This window comes from Lemur catta, chromosome 26, assembly GCF_020740605.2.
Source record: "Lemur catta isolate mLemCat1 chromosome 26, mLemCat1.pri, whole genome shotgun sequence".
Taxonomy (NCBI): Eukaryota; Metazoa; Chordata; class Mammalia; order Primates; family Lemuridae; genus Lemur; species Lemur catta.
In genome coordinates, this window is record NC_059153.1 from 6,551,468 (window position 1) to 6,569,769 (window position 18,302).

The 18,302-nt window shown below is 44.7% G+C and overlaps 1 protein-coding gene across 1 annotated transcript in view; it reads right to left on the reverse strand.

Annotated features, from left to right (window-relative positions):
- SEC24D (SEC24 homolog D, COPII coat complex component) overlaps window positions 1-18,302 on the reverse strand; it is a 73,145-nt gene that overhangs the window by 49,442 nt on the left and 5,401 nt on the right. The window contains exons 3-7 of the mRNA XM_045537376.1: window positions 12,765-12,894; window positions 7,956-8,095; window positions 6,125-6,400; window positions 5,734-5,840; window positions 2,490-2,601 (exon numbers count right to left, since the gene is read on the reverse strand). Coding sequence (XP_045393332.1) covers window positions 2,490-2,601; window positions 5,734-5,840; window positions 6,125-6,400; window positions 7,956-8,095; window positions 12,765-12,894 — 765 coding nt within the window. The remainder of the gene's footprint in view (window positions 1-2,489; window positions 2,602-5,733; window positions 5,841-6,124; window positions 6,401-7,955; window positions 8,096-12,764; window positions 12,895-18,302) is intronic.

An 18,302-nucleotide genomic window follows, 5' to 3' on the forward strand; every position in this document is an offset into this window, starting at 1 on the left:
AAATGTAGGTAAGGCCATTGGATTGTACGCTTAAAAATGATTAAAATGGGAAACTTTAGGTTACATATATATTTAACCACAATTTTAAAAAAACACCCATAAGACCCAAACAAAACAAAACACCACGCACATGCTGCTCCTTGACAGTTTGCTCTTTGCCGCTGCGACACGCTCGCTACACGCTACACGCTCCCCTGCTCTGCTGACAGCCCGGCCCCGCCCGGCCCCACCCTTTCCTCGAGGCCGCACTGGCTCACGCAGCCCGGACACCCCCACTCGCGCAAGGCAGGCTGGGTCAGTTCTTTGGTTAGTGACCTCGTATTTAAGTTCCTATGGAAACACACTTGTTAGCCTTCTATTATCAAATACATTTATCACACTGTATTAATATTTAGTTATCTCTTTTTCCTTGCCAAATGGTTCACTCATCTAAAAAACAGAATCATGTGTTTCATTTCTGGATAGATGCAGTGAAGTGGGAGGGTAAGAACGCGAGCCCTGGCGTCAGAACGCTGGGGTTCAAATGCCTACTTGCTCCGTATCTTGGGTGAATTGCCAAGCATTCTGTGCCTCAGTTTCCCACTCTTGATATAAAAGTGATATTAATGCCTATCTCATGAAGTTACAGGGGAGATTAAATGAATTAATCCACATAAAGTGCTCAGAAGATTATCTTGATACATATGAAGTACTTATAAACGTTAACTGCAATAATGCTAATCTGTGTATTTTTTATTATTTTGTTATTAATCTCAGGCTTAGCACATAGGCGTAGCACAATAGGTAATGAATAAACATTTTCTGAATGTACACAGAAATGAGTGAATGAACAAGTAGAACCCTGTTCCCAGGTAGCTTAGATTTGGGGGAGAGACAGACCTACCCCACAATAAAAGTCAGTGAATGAATTCAAGGCATGAAATATGTATGAAACACTACAGGAGGAGCAATGGTAGAAAATTTCAAAGAGAAAATTTAATTGAGTTTGGAAGAAATAAAAATTTCCCAAGAGAAGGGGTGAGAGTCATATAGTCCAAGTACGTGTGTTCGATAAATATTTATTGGGCAACCATTATATTCTAGACACCAGGTGAATTTCTAGGGATGAAACAGTGAACAGGAAACTGTCCTCAGTCTACTGCAGAGAAGGCAGCGGCAAGTGAGACTCAGACGTGAGGGCAGAGGAGGAGTTTGCTCAAGTTAAGGCAATCGTGAAGGAAGAACAGGTGGGAGATGAGGCTGATTAGGAATGTTCTTTAGTTAGAAAAGAGCCTCAAACAGTATTTTATATTTACTTAAAATATTAAATAAAATAAATATTAAAACATTTTGGCCGGGCGCAATGGCTCACGCCTGTAATCCTAGCACTCTGGGAGGCCGAGGCGGGTGGATTGCTCGAGGTCAGGAGTTCGAGACCAGCCTGAGCAAGAGCGAGACCCTGTCTCTACTAAAAATAGAAAGAAATTATCTGGCCAACTAAAATATATATATATATATATATACACACACACACACACACACACAAAAAAAAAACTAGCCGGGCATGGTGGCGCATGCCTGTAGTCCCAGCTACTCAGGAGGCTGAGGCAGGAGGATCGCTTGAGCCCAGGAGTTTGAGGTTGCTCTGAGCTAGGCTGACGCCAGGGCATTCACTCTAGCCTGGGGAACAGAGTGAGACTCTGTCTCAAAAAAAAAAAAAAAAAAAAATTTGTATAACACTTATCATTAAGTTGAAATGAAATTGCCATTTTTGTCTGTCACAATGGTGGGAATCCCCAGCTAGAACTTGGCTGGCTCAGCAACTCAGGGATAAGACCAAAGGCTTGTTTCTATCACAATGTTATACTTCCAGGGTCAAGCATGTGACCCATTAAAATGGTATATTCAGAATCTCAGACATCAGATTTCACCAGGCTACTTTTGTAACTTGCCATAAATGATAGGGTAATACGCTCTCGGGTAAAGCAAATCTGTACAAGGCTTGACAGACATATTAAACCGATGGCAAGTACGGGACAGTCAGCAGAGGTACAGCTCAGCCTCCCCTCTCCCCAGTTTAAAAGTGGGAAAACAGAACCCCAAATGCTAAAGGATGTGCTGAAAAAAATGTCACTGGAGCTAGAACCAGGCCTGCCGACTTCCCAAGAGTTCAGTCCCTGCTATTCTGCGCATACTGCCCTTCCAAGTTTCCAATGTAGTAAATAAGTTAAACCAAAGCAGGGTATGAACTAATTTAAACCTATCAATAAAAGTGAGGAATTTTTCTTAAGCAGATATATTGCTCTACACCTCACTGGAGACTCGCTAGACTTCAAGCAGCAGAGAACAGAATCCAGTGGACAGCACCTTCTCAGAACCGCAGGGATTAAGATTAATGGTGAATTGGTTTCCCGTCAGTAATAGCATTATTGAAGGGTTTCAGTGTATTTACTTAAAAAACGGTGAGAAATTCTAAAACCTCCATCAAAGATATCGTTGAAAATAAATACCTTGGTCTTGTATCATGCAATCCGTCGTGACGAGTGGAGGCACCTGGCCTCGGGTGTTGGTGGTGTACACCTGTCCCCCTCTGCTGGCTCTATCATTCTCGATCACCTGGATCTGACAAATAAGACATCAAGTGGAAGGTGACGTAAGTCAAGACTCTCACCAGCGTTCAGGTAAAGGAGTGCACCTGCTCTCCCCTATTATTCACACGTGCAAAAACAGGCACTTTCTAAACCCTTTCAGTTCATTTCAGATCAAATTCTCAGTGAGCATCTACCATGTCTTCAGTCTCTCCTTTGCTTGCTTTCCCAATTGTATGCCAATAGTTTCCAAATTCTGTTCCGTCATTTCCTGAGCTCCAAACATGACCCTTCAGAGAAATTTATTTTTATCTAATTTGATTATTGGGACCATAGGTAAATGTTTTCTTAAAAAAAAAAAAATCTAGGCCGGGTGCGGTGGCTCACGCCTGTAATCCTAGCACTCTGGGAGGCCGAGGCAGGTGGATTGCTTGAGGTCAGGAGTTCGAGACCAGCCTGAGCAAGAGCGAGACCCCCGTCTCTACTAAAAATAGAAAGAAATTATCTGGCCAACTAAAAATCTATATAGAAAAAATTAGCTGGGCATAATGGTGCATGCCTGTAGTCCCAGCTTCTCGGGAGGCTGAGGCAGGAGGATCACTTAAGCCGAGGAGTCTGAGGTTGCTGTGAGCTAGGCTGACGCCATGGCACTCATTCTAGCCTGGGCAACAAAGCGAGACTCTGTCTCAAAAAAAAGAAAAGAAAAAAAATCTGGAAGGAAAAGAAATTGAAAATAATTGTTTAAAGGAAATACTTTTTACAAGTAAAAGAAAACTCTAAAAGGCTGAAAATTCAGAAGAAATGATTTACAATATATGACCTAAGGCGGGGGCGGGGAACCTGCAGCCTTCTAGGTCCCTTAAGTTCGGCCTTTTGACTGAATCCTAATTTTACACAACAAATCCTTTTATTTTTGTTACTACATTTTTATTAATCTTTTATATTTTTATTTTTAAAATGAACATATTTAAAATGCCAAAGAATAAAATAAGTTTAACACAATAATCCTCCCAGATTGACTGGCACAATTAAAACATTAGTTACCATAAGGGCTAAACTGACAGCCGCTACAGTCATGATTTAGTCTAATGATTTAGTTCTAACTTCCCCAGCCTGACCGGCACCACGACCACACGAAGCTGGCTGGTGAGAGTCTACGGGGGTCGAGTGCGCCAGTCTGTTGTCAGCCTTGACAGTGGTGCACCGTGTTTTGTTTGAAGTGGAATTTGTGAGTAGTCGCGCAGCTTGACAGTATTTTTTGATTCTGTCTGCCTAACATCCCATCATGTCAAAGAAGACAAGAGAACGCTGAAGGAAGAAAACAGATTTTCTAATGAGGATTGGTAACTGCAATATTATCTTGTTTCTGCTCATGATAAGATAATTTACTAGCTCTGTGATGCTGCAATACAAGAAATTCAATGCTCATCAGCATTATAACACTCATAAGGACCACATATATTTTAAATTAGAGTGAGAGGCACAAAAGGTTGTATTGCAGAAATTAAAAGATGAAAAGCAAAAGCAAAGACAATTCTTTCAAGCAGCAATGAGACCTGGAAATAATGCCACTGAAGCCACTTATAAAGTATCTTATATAATCGAGGAAAAAGGGAAGCCATTCGGTGATGTAGAAATTGCGGAAGAATGCACTAAGTTTGTAGGATGCTTAGACCTGGTAACATTTCAAAGTACAAACAACTGCCTCTTTCAAGGAGAACCATTAACTGTTCAGCAGCCTCTGGCGTAGCTGGGATTACAGGCGTGAGCCACCGTGCCCAGCGTAGATTAGTTTTTCTATTACCAACGTTTATTGCAATCATTTCAACCAACAGAAAATCAAATATGAAAGCAAGGTGAAAGCCATGCTAATATATTAATGTGCCTAATATACTGAATCTATATATTGAACATATCTTCTGTATTTCCAAAAAAATTATCTTTATCCCTTTACAATTTACAAAGCCCTATCCCCAAAGAAACAATATTATAAGTAGTAATTACATTTCTAAATCCATGTCTTGGCTAGAATGCTACAAAGCAAAGAGTACTAAATATTATAGCAGTTTCCATAATTGTTAAAAACACACTGTAGGTTTTTATTTGCCTCAAATGCATGTGTTTGAAAAGCAGGCTGAGAGAAAGAATAAGCTTCGGTAGAGATTCTGACTGTGATCCAGCACTTAAGAAGTTTAGACTGAGTGACAGTAATCATTGATAACGCCAAAGCTACCTCAGAAAGTATAGATTTCTTTTTCCTTCAGAAGATGTGCCACTAGAATTATATTCACTCTTATCTGCTATGATGGAGCATTCTGGGTTCATAAATCAGAAAAGAGAGAAAAAGGAAAGTGATTCTCTTGAGATGTATGAGCAAGAAGGATAAGGGAGAAAAAAGAAGATGTGTGTGTCATATAAGGCAGGTTGCTTAAAGCGATTATTTGAATCTTGGAGAGAAAGCGGAACGGGAAGCACCCAATTGCCAAGTGATCCCCTCGTGGATGCAGAAAAGGAGTGAGGAAGAATTCTGATGATGACGCCAATTTCCTCACTTTCAAAAAGTGGCTAAAATCACCGTCCAAAATGGTTAGAATAAGCACCTCGCTCCAGACTGGAGCACAGCAGGAGATCGGGAAACGTGATTTTACACCTTTCTTTCCAGAAGGAAGAATTGTTTGGTTAGCAAAAGCATGTTACTTTGGTAATAGGAACATGAACAGGCTTCATCTGGCATCTCTAGTTCATTCGTTTTAAGATAACAATAAACACCGGACTGATTTGTGCGTGTGTATTTTGAGGGTCCTGGATGAATCACACCACCTACTGCTTGTTGCTTTCATTGCTCCTTCATTGACTCAGCAAATACGCAAATACAGGCAACGCACCGGGCCCTTTGCTACGTGTTAGAGACACGGCAGTTAACAAAAGCAAACCCGTGTCTTCCTGGAGCTGACACTGTGGGCTGGTGTCTCACGGGGACCCAGGCGTGCCTGCCCCACACACGCATGTTCATGCAGAGGAAGGAAGCTTCTCCCTGTGCCATGAGCACCTCCTAACCTCTGTGATCAAGGACAAGACAGACGCTAACACACGGCAGAGTTTCTAAGAACAATGAACGAGAAACGCTCCTTTGTGAGGGAGACTGTGGGTGCGGAAGAGCACTTACCGGGCTGGGGATGGAGTCAGGATCCAGCTTCTTCTGGGGCGGGGGTGGGCCGGCCATCTGCGCGGGGCCTCCGGGGAAGCCACCAGGGTAGGACAGCTGCGGGCCCGCTGCTTGGGCAAAGTTGAGAAAGAAATGGATGCAGCCCCAAGTCCCATGTGTAACGCTCATTGACAATATCATGCTGTTCAGTCAAGAACACTGTATTTTTCATCTTATTAAATAAGACAGGAGTCAAGTGTGAGTATCTCTGGTTTCCCAGTTCTTTGCTCTTGCCACACAGTTCAAAAACCACCCCATCCCTTAAAAGTGAGTGACAGGTGCTAGTGACACGAGAGCAAAGCTGGTCCAGGCAAGGTAAGCCCAGGCCACCCTCTGCACCTGCCCGCCTTACCCTGCTGCGGAGGGTACCCAGCGCCCGGGCCCTGGCCGGGTGGCGGCGGGGGCTGGAACTGCGTGCTTGCAGGCCCCGGGAGCCCATCCTGCCTGTAGGCCGGTGGCAAGGCCGGGGCTCCAGGGCCGTTCAGCGTGGTGGGCGGCGGTGGGAGAAGCTGGGGTCCAGGCTGCAGGGCGGACGGCTGTGCAGGACGTGGAGGGCTCTGGAACGCGGAGGGCAGAGGAGGCCCGGGGGGCCCCTGGCCGGGAGCAGCCGCGCCAGGCTGGGAGGAACCTGTGCGAGAAAGACCAGCCCCACCTGAGCGCCACACTGCCCGGCTCTCTGGCTGCTCCAGGCGCACGACAAAGACGCCCGTTTTCCCAGCAAAGCAAGAGGGCCCCCTTATCCATGTTTTGTTTTTTTGACCACAAATTGAAATCTTCATTTGCATACTGATACAAACGGTATTTGGGGCATTTTATACAATCGGAAAATTTTAAAAAGCGTAAAACCAACATTCATAATTTTAGTGAAAAAATTAATAGGATAAATTTTAACTCCGTTGCATTAACTTTACACGAGACGTGCATTAAGTAAGGCATCTGTATCTGGCACAAAATATAGAAAATCATATAGAAAAAAATGTTATTACATAACAGGCATCACTCGGGTAACCTGCATATTCACTAAATCGCTTGCATCCTGTGCTTGGCCCCATTAAACAGATTTCAGGGGCCGGGCGCGGTGGCTCACGCCTGTAATCCCAGCACTCTGGGAGGCCGAGGCGGGAGGATTGCTGGAGCTCAGGAGTTCGAGACCAGCCTGAGCAAGAGCAAGACCCCGTCTCTACTAAAAACAGAAAGAAATTATCTGGCCAACTAAAAATATATATAGAAAAAATTAGCTGGACATGGTGGCACATGCCTGTAGTCCCAGCTACTCGGGAGGCTGAGGCAGGAGGATCGCTTGAGCCCAGGAGTTTGAGGTTGCTGTGAGCTAGGCTGACGCCACGGCACTCACTCTAGCCCGGGCAACAGAGCGAGACTCTTTGTCTCAAAAAAAAAAAAAAAAAACAAAACCAGATTTCAGGACCAGGTGGAACTAACCTGAGGGGGGGGATGGGCCAGCGCGTGTCCACCCACATTGGAAACAGCCATGAAACCAGGTTTGTGTTTTCTGTTCTCTGATTATATGCAATCGAGTTGCTTCTTCAGAGACTTTACCCATTTTGAAATTAGTGAAAGACAGAGAATGTTCTGAGGGGTTTTTACTGATACTTCTAGAAAGCTAATTTTAAGTAATACGGAAATTCTCCATCAAGATAAAGGGCTGACTGCGCTGCCGTCACAGGGGTCAGGAGTAGGCGGCATTTCCACTGATGCAAACCTCAGTGGCTCTTTCCCCTCTGACTTTCTGCATCACAACATCCTGGCTTCCATTCTTAACAGTCTAAACCCGGAATTAAAATGCACTCTCCAACAATCACTACTACATTTTCCATTGTGGGGCCCCTTCATAAACAACACAAGGTTAAAATACCCTCCTATTTCTTAATTTCACTGTTCTAATGTCAGTTTGTGAAGTCAGCATTCTTTTGGTTTTTATTGTTCTAGCATTGAATGTACGGTGTTCTGAGGGTCTGTCGATTATGCTGAAATAAATGGCAGCATGGTCAGGAAAAAATTAATTACAGCCATTCATACATAATATAGATGCTTTATATGGAAATGCCCAGATACGAGTTCAATATGGTACGCCATAGAGACATCTATTTTAGACATGAAGAAATCGTTTCTCATTAAACAGAACCGTGACCCAGGCAGCCGGTGGGCACCGGCAAAGCTGTTACCGTAGCCGCTGATCTGCAGGGCACCGAGCTGACTGCCCAGCCGGCTGGCGGGGGATGCGGAGGCCGGCCCCGGGTAGGACGGCGGTGCAGAGGGTGGGTATGGTGCGTAGGAGGATGTCACAGGCGCAGGGCCTGGAAATCTGAGGGGGATAAAAAGGGTTTTGAACAATATCATAGAGTCTTATAAGCAAACAACAGATAACAAATGTCAGCAACTTTGCCACACTTTACTTTTGATTTAGTTTGAACTTACTGTACGTTTACTTTTCTTTATTTTGCATTAAACAGTAACCACCATCTGAACAGAGTTCCTATCATGTTAATCTGTGCCTTAGAGTCACACTATGGATTCTTACCAATTTTAACTTTTAAATGAAATTAAATTTTCCCACATGGTCTATTTTGATTTCAGCTTCTCCATCTGTAAACTAGAGACTCTGTCCCTAGTGGCCCACGCATTGCCTTCTGTCCCTGACAGCCACGTGAGAGGTCAGAGGCAGGGCCCAAGGGGGCCGGTGGCTTCTCTACAGTTCCCATGGGGACAGCACTGCGACCAGGCTTCGCCCAGGTCGTAAGTGCCTGCAGGCTTCAAAACATCACACTAATGTTATCTTGTCGTTTTTCTTCATATGTTTTGGTTTGCAATAATTACTATAAATAAAACGTAAAATTAACCTTCAATCCATTACTTTGTATGATATTAAGCACAATCCCACACCTTGTGTTGAACAGATGAATGACCAAAATGCTCTTTCCACGTAACTCACAAGTGCAAGGTATCCTGTCCCACAGCAGATAATGGATTACAAATAATTATAAAGTTATAATGAATAATGTTGTAACCCAAAAAGTATTGATAAGCAAAACTGTCAAATCCTCTCCTAACAAAAATTTTTTAACAGACCAACCAACACAGATTAAGCATCCTTTGATTTAAATATTTTTTGGAAAAAAAATTTGAATAGAGATAGAAAATACAAAAGTTTACTTTTTTGTACATATGTAGCAGGGTCACAATAATAAATCTCTTGATGCGTTAATAGATGTGCATAATATCGGGGCCCATGTGATAATTTAATACATTCACATAATTTGTAAAGATCGAATCAGTGGACGTGGGGCTTCCACCACCTTAAATATCTGTCTTTTCTTTATGTTAGAGCCATGTGAATTGCTTTCTTCTAGCTATGTTGAAATGTGCAACAGAGTACTGTAAACTACAGTCACCTGCTGCTCTAACATTAGGTCTTTCTTCCATCAAAACAGATATTTGTACCCATTCATCAAAAGTTAACTTTTCACAGTAAAAGTTTTCTTTGTATCTCTAATCGATTAATGACAATGATGAAACACAGGGCAAAGTATAACTCTAGTCTTGCTTAACACATTTAAAATATGTTGTGGTTACTGAAAAATGATTCCAAGAATTGTCTTAAAGAACTATTTTGTAAATCCATTTCTATTTTTTTTTTAAAGAAATAATGCTTTTTTTGCCTTTTTTTGAAACTCAGTCATGGGGGACAGACACATGGGGCAATCACCCCAGGCAGAATGCACACGCATGATGAGAACAGGTTAGTGGATGCAGGGAGGTTTGGTTCCAGACCTTCGATCTGGTAAGTGGGAACTGAGGAAACAGCAGTTAGGTGGAGAAAAAAAAGTCCTCCCATTTTCAAAGATGTGTCACAAATGTTAGCAATATTTTGGGGGTTTTTGTTTTTTGTTTTTCGAGACAAGGTCTTGCTCTGTCGCCCGGGCTAGAGTGCCGTGGCGTCAGCCTAGCTCACAGCAACCTCAAACTCCTGGGCTCAAGCAATCCTCCTGCCTCAGCCTTCTGAGTAGCTGGGACTACAGGCATGCGCCACCATGCCCGGATAATTTTTCTATTTTTAGTAGAGACGGGGTCTTACTCTGGCTCAGGCTGATCTCAAACTCCTGGCCGTGATAATATTTTTAAAATATAAAATTCTGTGAATAATTTTTTACATAAAAAATACAGGTGGGACAAAATATAATTCAAGTAGGAGTTATGACACAGGCAGCCTCATACACTATTTTGACTTACGGAATGAGAGAAAGTACAATCACCACTACTATACTTTCAATCCATAAATGTCTACTTAGCATTCAGTGTTTATTGTGTGCCCTGGGAGTCAGGCTTCAGAAATTCAAATACATAATTTCTTTCTGACCAACTTAAAAATGGTAAGTCTTAAACAGATTTGGTTTCTTTTTTTTAATTATTTATTTTATTTATTTATTTTTGAGAGAGAGTCTCACTCTGTCGCCCGGGCTAGAGTGCCATGGCGTCAGCCTAACTCACAGCAACCTCAAACTCCTGGGCTCAAGCGATCCTCCTGCCTCAGCCTCCCGAGTAGCTGGGACTACAGGAATGTGCCACCATGCCCGGCTAATTTTTCTAAATATAATTTTAGCTGTTCATATAATTTCTTTCTATTTTTAGTAGAGACGGGGTCTCGCTCTTGAACGCCTGAGGTCAAACAATCCGCCCGCCTCGGCCTCCCAGAGTGCTGGGATTATAGGGGTGAGCCACCGTGCCTGGCCCAGATTTGGTTTTTAAAAGCAATATTATGAATGTAAAAGTATTATTAAATGCCTAACAAAAATCTTCACATAGCAGAACATTTAAAACATACAAATGAGTTTAACATTTTTCAATTTCATTACTTTACTGAATTAGTCACACACCCTGTGGGTGTCAAAATCTAGGTGAGAACCTGCTCCTCCCGCCCCTGGTGTAGGGACCCAGCGTGGGGCCACAGGCAAAGCCTCTTCTCCGTGGCTCCCAGCTTTCAAAGCGTAAAAACGAGCGGGTGAAACAGAACGATCCCTTTCTCTGCTAAAAACATAATGGGGTTAAAATTAAGGACCATGGAGAGTTAAGTATTTCCCCTGGTAATTACCTTCATTTAACATGTTTCTAGACTGAGAAACATTCAATGATATGTTTTAACTTGTTTTATTGAATGTCAAAAAAGGGCAGATTTGCCACCAAAAAGAAATCAATGAAGAATCACTAGCGGATGATTAATGAAATATGAAAATTTAGCCTCAATTGAACCCCAATCCTCTGCAGAGCTGACTCAGTTGTCTGTGGCCTGTCCAAGTTCAAAAACTCCCCATTTTCAAATTTGCGACAAATGACACAAGAAATGAGACCCAAGTGGAGTTTACGTGTGTAGAGATAAGACGCCAAATTTTCCAAGATTTAATTGAAACAAAATGTAGATTTTTAAACACTCAGCCCACAGAGGACAGAAAATAAAAGCTCTGCCAAATCTTACCATTGTTTTTCACATTAAAAAAAAAATTTAAAGAAAAAACAGCTATTTCTCTTATTTTTATTGCTCCCTCCTTTTTCAGTGAAATCAATTTCTTGGTAGATTCACACACATCGGCTCCAGCCTGGGAAGCCAAGCTCCCTGTCCCCTCCAATCCACAATTTCCTGGTCAACACAGACCACTTCCAATTGACTGACTGACTTTTCCCCTTATAATTAGAAAAATGGATCTTTAGGTTGTAGATTTTATTGAACAGATCAATCCCACCCAGCAGTAACCCTATGTAGATAAGGTAACAGATTAGTCACTCCTTCTCCCCTAGGTACGGAGGGGAAGTATTGGCAGTGGGGAATACCTAACAGAAGGAATGACCTGAAAAAATGGCAAAAATATTGCCGTCTCTTTAGAACATCCTGCAGTCCTTTCTGAGAACTACCACCTGCATCCCTGCCCCAGGCCAGTGGCTGGGAGGGGCAGGGTGAGTCCTTTGTTCTTTAGATACAGGAGACGCCCAGCCCTACCCTGGCAGACAGAGGTGCCGGGCGGTGGTCACAGAATTGTCTTCCCAGGAGACAGAATGAGGATCGCCAACTGCAGCTGAACAGCAACTGCCTGAAGCTGAGCACCCACCCTTGAAAAGCTCTGCATTTCTGCTTATTACTAGGACGATGGCATTTCAGACAGGGGTCTCCAGCCTCCTCCTTTGCCAGCAAAGTACTGAACTCCTCTTTCCTTCTCCTCAAACCACTTGACCTCATTCTTCTGACGAGGCCGGGTCACTGCCTTGCCCGGGTTCTGGGCAGCCACACCTGGCAGGACAAGCAACGATGGGGTTTCTACCAGGGCAGGTGTGACGCTGGCTCCCCGCCCAGGGAACAGTGCCCAGGGGGCTGCAGGCTCTGAACATTTCATATATCTCACAGCTTGGCTTCTCCAGGCCGGTTTCCAGCCTTTCCCTTCCTCAATTCACTGCAAACACAAACACAGGTGTAGTTGCTGTGTCGTGCTTCTACGGCCCTTCCTTTCCAGCACCCTCGCTGGCATCAGCGTGCCTTCCACCCCAAACTCAGCCTTCACCACTGGCCACAAACTGATTTAATTTAAAAATATTCATTAAGCACCTATTGGCACTAAGCGCAGTTCTATGAAGGATCCAGGAAAATAGGGTGATTCAAAATTTTATTGAGGAAGAAAGGCCACAGGCATCTGAAAGAATTAGAGATTGATAGAAAATTCTGAAATAAACTGAATATAACTCAAAACTAAAAGGGGTGGTACTGACACAAGTAATTCCTGATATATGTTTAAATATCTACTACTGTTCCCCCCTCCTAACATTTTTTTTAAATGCTTTGTTCCCTAGGGCAGTTTTTCAATAGATCTTTTCAAGAATGTAGATGTTACCAAGAGGTCAAACTTTCAACCAATAACGGGCAAGTTTAACCCGTATTTCTGAGACTGCTTGAGTAGAATACACAGATGAAGGCTGCAGTCCACCCAGCTCACCTTTGGGGAGGATGGCCTGAGGCGTGAGCTCCATTCTGGCCAAACTGATGGGGTCCCGATGGCGGGGGGCCCGGTGGCAACATCGCCCCAGGGGCAGCAGCCCCCAAAGGCCCTGCCAACTTCATCACGCCTGCAAGAGAGGGGTGAAGATTAAAACAAGGCAGGAGAAGAGGGAAACACCTGGGCAGGACACGATCTCCTCCAGCTTGCTGTGCCCCTCGCCTTCAGACCTGCCAGGGCCAGGCTCCGGCAGGGGTATTCCACTGTCACTGTGATAAAAGAGCAGAAAAGGAAGGAATCATTTTAACACGGAACTACTGAAACAAAAATAATCTTTGCATGGGATCAAGTACTACCGCACAAAGAATACTAGAAAACACAATGAAAAATGTTGGACGTCAGAAACTAAATCTGGAACAAACAGTAAGAGGTATGGTAGAGCATTCTAGGACTAAACAAAAAAAGATCACCAATAATGCCTCTGAGTGAGAGCATGAGGAAGCAAACGGAGAGGAGGGTCTGTTTTTCTCAAAATCCTGAGCACATCCTTTGCTTAGTAACTTTCCCAGGGTCCTAAACAGTCGGGTGGTAGCAGTCGGGGACAGCTCAAGCCATCACGCTCGCCCAGACAAAAGACGGGATCACATGCCATTAATGACTGCTGTCGTCTATAAGCTCTTCTCAGAGAGCCTTAAGGGTTTCTCTTTGGAACTGTCTCGGACATTTTCCTCTTTTCTTCTAGAGAAACTGCGACAGGAAAATGCCTGGGCTCGGGTGACAGCACTCCAGGTCCACGTGCCACTTCCCAGGAGCTGTGTGGCCTGGGCAGGTGGCTTGTCTTCCAGGACCTCAGCATTCTCCGGGGAAAATGCAAAGCTTAGACCACATCACCTGTGAGGCTCCTGCAAGCCTCCTTGAAGAAACAGGGAAGTACAATTCTTCTATTTGCTCTTTCTATCCAGCCTGCTCGTCTGTGCCCCAGCCTATTCGATTTACCTTTGACCCCACCCTCCTCCCTGGCAAGGTCACGGAGGGCCTGCTAGCTGCCTGCCACGCGCCTGTCCGCAGGACCGCGTGACGGCATTTCACGCCAACACCTCCTCTCTCCTGCTCTCTCCCTCCAGAGAGTTTACTCCCGCAGACAGAAAGGGGCGGGCCGGACCACCTGCAGCCACCCAGGAAGTTTCTTATATTGTCAACACCTTCGTCAGAACACCTTCCAGAGGGCACTTCCAGACATCTGGGTAATCTAGAATGACAGGTAACCACTGAGGGGCCAGTTTTCATGAATAACATTATTGAAACTTTTCAAAGGTTTCTTCTCTTAAAACAGGATTCCTTAAACTGAGGAAATTTCTATGTTAATTCTAAAGTCATAATTTTATTAAAAAATTTTCATTTGCCACCATTTTCAACATACATTGTTCTTACAGAATTACATTCTCACATAAAGTTCTAAACCGCAGCTGGGTGGGGTGGCACACGTCTGGAATCCCACCTACTCGGGAGGCCGGGGTGGAAGATCACCCAAGCCCAGAGTTAAAGTCCAGCCTGGGCAACATAGCAGGACCCCTTCTCTAAACAATAAAAAAGGTTTTAAGGCCGGGCGCAGTGGCTCACGCCTGTAATCCCCAGCACTCTGGGAGGCCGAGGCGGGTGGATCGTTTGAGCTCAGGAGTTCGAGACCAGCCTGAGCAAGAGCGAGACCCCGTCTCTACTAAAAATAGAAAGAAATTATCTGGACAACTAAAAATATATATAGAAAAAATTAGCCGGGCATGGTGGCACATGCCTATAGTCCCAGCTACTTGGGAGGCTGAGGCAGGAGGATCACTTGAGCCCAGGAGTCTGAGGTTGCTGTGAGTGAGGCTGACGCCACGGCACTCTCCCTAGCCCGGGCAACAGAGCGAGACTCTGTCTCAAAAAAAAAAAAAAAAAAAGGGTTTTAAACCTCAAACCCAGCAAAGTTAGGAAAACATGAGACTTGCAGTCACAGATGTGGGTTTGAATTCCTTCCCTACCATTTAATAGCTGTGACTGTGACGAGATACCTTTTATTTTTCGACTTGTAATACCACGTCATGGCAATAACGTCCCGTCTCCAAGAACTGTTCTGAGATGAAATGAGGCAAAGGATGTGACAGCATCCAGAACAGTTGTTTCCTGTCCCCTGGCCACAGCCTCTGCTCTGCTTTTTTCAAGCATTTTTATCCTAACTCTGTCTCTCTCTATATATGCACACACACACATATATATACGTATATATGTATGTATACATGCACACACCCTATAACCACATGCACACTTGTACCTTCATTTTTAAAACATAATTTTGGACAAAAGTAGAAAATCCACAACAGTAGCACTAAAATATTTTCAAGTTAATTCCATGCACTATAGGAAACAGAAAAATATTCTTTTTTTAAAATAAATAGGTTAATAGCAATTTTCATCAACAATCCCCATATGTTAGAGAATCAAAAAACAGCTCCAATAAACCCAAGCAGAACTGTCATACACCAATCTTACTAAAACGTACCCTCCCTTTTGTTTTGGGGAATCAACTCTATAGGAACGATTCAAACTCCTTACTCAACATGCATTCGACATGGCTTTAGGGCATTTACAGAAGGGACAACCACGTGAACAAACTCCTGCCCGCCACGTAGTGACGCTGAACTATGCAGAGGGACTCTCTGACTCTGCCTGAGGGACGCAGGAAGGTCACAGAGGAGGGACTGCGGGAGCCGAATCTCCAGGACAGCAGGAGTTTTCTTAGCACAGGGGGCAGGGGGGACGCCAGTCAGAAGGCAAAGCCTGAGCCAGACGCGAGAGGAGAGCGTGACCAGGAAGTGGGCAAAGGCTCAGTGTGGACAGACAGTGGAGGGAAGTGGCCGGGGCGGAGGGTGTCCAGGTTCGTGGGGGTCAGACTGCAAAGTCCCCTGTGTCATCTGGACTCCATCCCTGGGGCAAAGGGAAGTCGGTATCGGTGATATCTGCAAAGTCACAGCCTTCGCCAGCCACACTGTTAGCATTTTCAAAGGTGATCAGACACAAAGAAAATTAAGTTCTTTATATAAACAGAATGAAAATGTTAATAATAAACACCACACAGTGAGAATGAACTAACTGTGCTTAAGCCAAAAGAAAACTATCTAAGATCACCAACTGGTCTTTAACACAGCGGCAGATACTCCAGACTAGCTCACTCGGCGGCAGCTCCAATCCCTTTCTGGCTTCCTTTCTTCATGGCCCCGGACTGCAAAGGGGGGCCCTTCCTTTCCCAGACTCCCCGACCGTTCGAGTTGCCATGTGCTCAAACTCAGCCAAGCAACACACCTCTGGGAGCCTCCGGCCAGCTGGGCGGCAGAGACGGGTTCTCCCGGGGTGGAAACGCGGAGACTTCTGATTGGAAAGGGCCTGTGGGGGGATGGGCATCTCTGTGGACCACTCGGGCCTGAGTCCGGGTCTCTGCCCCCTCCAATACCAGGTCTGCTTCCTGACCCCTCAACAAACCCCTTCCCACTGCGGGGGATCGTTTCCGCAAGGGAGCCCTTGCCAAAACCACAGCACCCAAACGTACACCTTAACTTTGGCACTGGATCTGACAACCAAAACCAAAATTAAAAACCACATGGGGGTGGTCGGGGGGTGGGAGAAGTTTACCGAAAATAAACAAAGATAAGATCCTATTAAATGGACAGGCTCATAACTGTGGTTCCCGGAGCACTGTGCTGGGTGTACCCACGTAAGACACATTGGGAGAGTTATCAACACCCCCACAGCCCCTGTCCTAGTTCCGGGACATTAATACTTCCTGACACTCAGCTTCCAGACTAGCAATCCTCAACCAGGGGTGATCCTGCCCCTAACAGGAGGTGTGGCAGTGTCTGGGACATTCTGGCTGCCACAACTCCCAGAAGGTAGGGGAGGTACTACCGGCACCTGGTGGGTAGAGGCCAAGGATGCTTATAAATATCCTACAATGCCCAGGACAGCGCCCCAGCCCCGCACACAACAAAGAATCAGCCGGCCCCAAAAGTCAGCAGTGCTGAGGCTGAGGAACCCTCCTCAGACAGCAGTGTGCCCAGCCCTAATCCCGTCTCCACACTTCCTAACATGCTGTGCAGCTCCTAAAATGCACGCTGGATCATGGCCCTTCAGCGGCACCCTACTGCCCTCACAATATAGTCTAAATTCCTTAAGATGGTCCCACTTTCCACTCTAGTAGCATCTTTCACTGCTCACAGGCCACACCCCAGCCACGCTGAATGTCTTGCGGGTCAGCAAAAGTGCCACCTCTGAAACCCCATCAAATCGCCTCCCTGCCTGGCAACTCTCACTCATCTCTCAGAAAGATTCCCTCCCCCCCTAAGTCTTGGTCAGGTGCCCTTCATGGTAGCACCACTAGACAGTAATTGCTAATTTGTTCAATGCATTTTCCACTAGAGAAGCATGTAACTAGAAGGACTGAGATTAGGCTTATTTTATTCGTTGTTATATCACCACAAGTATTTTGCTGGCTCACTAAATCTGTTAGATAAGTTACTACATAGGATTAGAATTATAAAAACACATGAACAGGCATAAATGGAGATACAGTGTGTGAGAAATACCAGGCAAGAGTTGGCACTGGCCAGATCTATGGTGGAAAAGGTATTATTAACAATACTTCAAGGAACCACAACTAGGTTGCCTGTGTCTGTTAGAAAACTAACAAGAGGACCACCTAAAGACTAGACAAGACGATGCATGATGACTAAAAATTAAGGTATCTAAGGTTATTCAGCACAGAGAAATAGAGGCTGCAGTAATTTAGTGAAAGCTTTAAATGACTAAACAAAACAACGTAATTTACAGAAAGGTATTTTACGCAGAATATGATAGCCTGATTATTCATCTGAGAGAAGAAAGAAAGAAGAAGCTTAAAGCACGAAAGATTTAATCCAACAAAGTATGCTTTGTAAAATATCAGCAAATTCCAGAGTGTTCTGTAATGAAGGTGGCAGCTTGTCATTCACTGCATGCAGAGTAAGCATTTATGATTAGCTCAATGGAGCCATTACACGATGTACGCATGTTTCAAAACAGCATGCTGTACATGACACATACATACAATTGTCAACTGTCAATTAAAAATGCTGTTAAAGACATGAATGGGTGCCTTCCCCGCTCCAGGCAAATCTATGAAAACACGGTGTGGTAGACGGTACGGAGGCCTGCTGACGTGTCAGGAGAACACAAAAAGGGAAAACGATTTATAAAGAAACTTGAGGAAGAATGCGGTCAGAAAAGCCTGCACGTGTGGCACAGGAACCGAGCCTGGGGGAGGGGCGTGGGGACAGCCTGTCATGAGGACAAAGTGGAGGCACAGGCTGGCTTTCCAGCAGCAGGACGTTCTAAGCAGGGAACAGGTGCAAATCGGCTTCCACATGACAATCCCTGGGTACCACTGGAGCGATGGGCATGGGAGGGGCTGAAGAACTGAAAAAAGGAAAATGCGTAGCATGATGAAGGCTGAGGAGCTTAGAAACATAA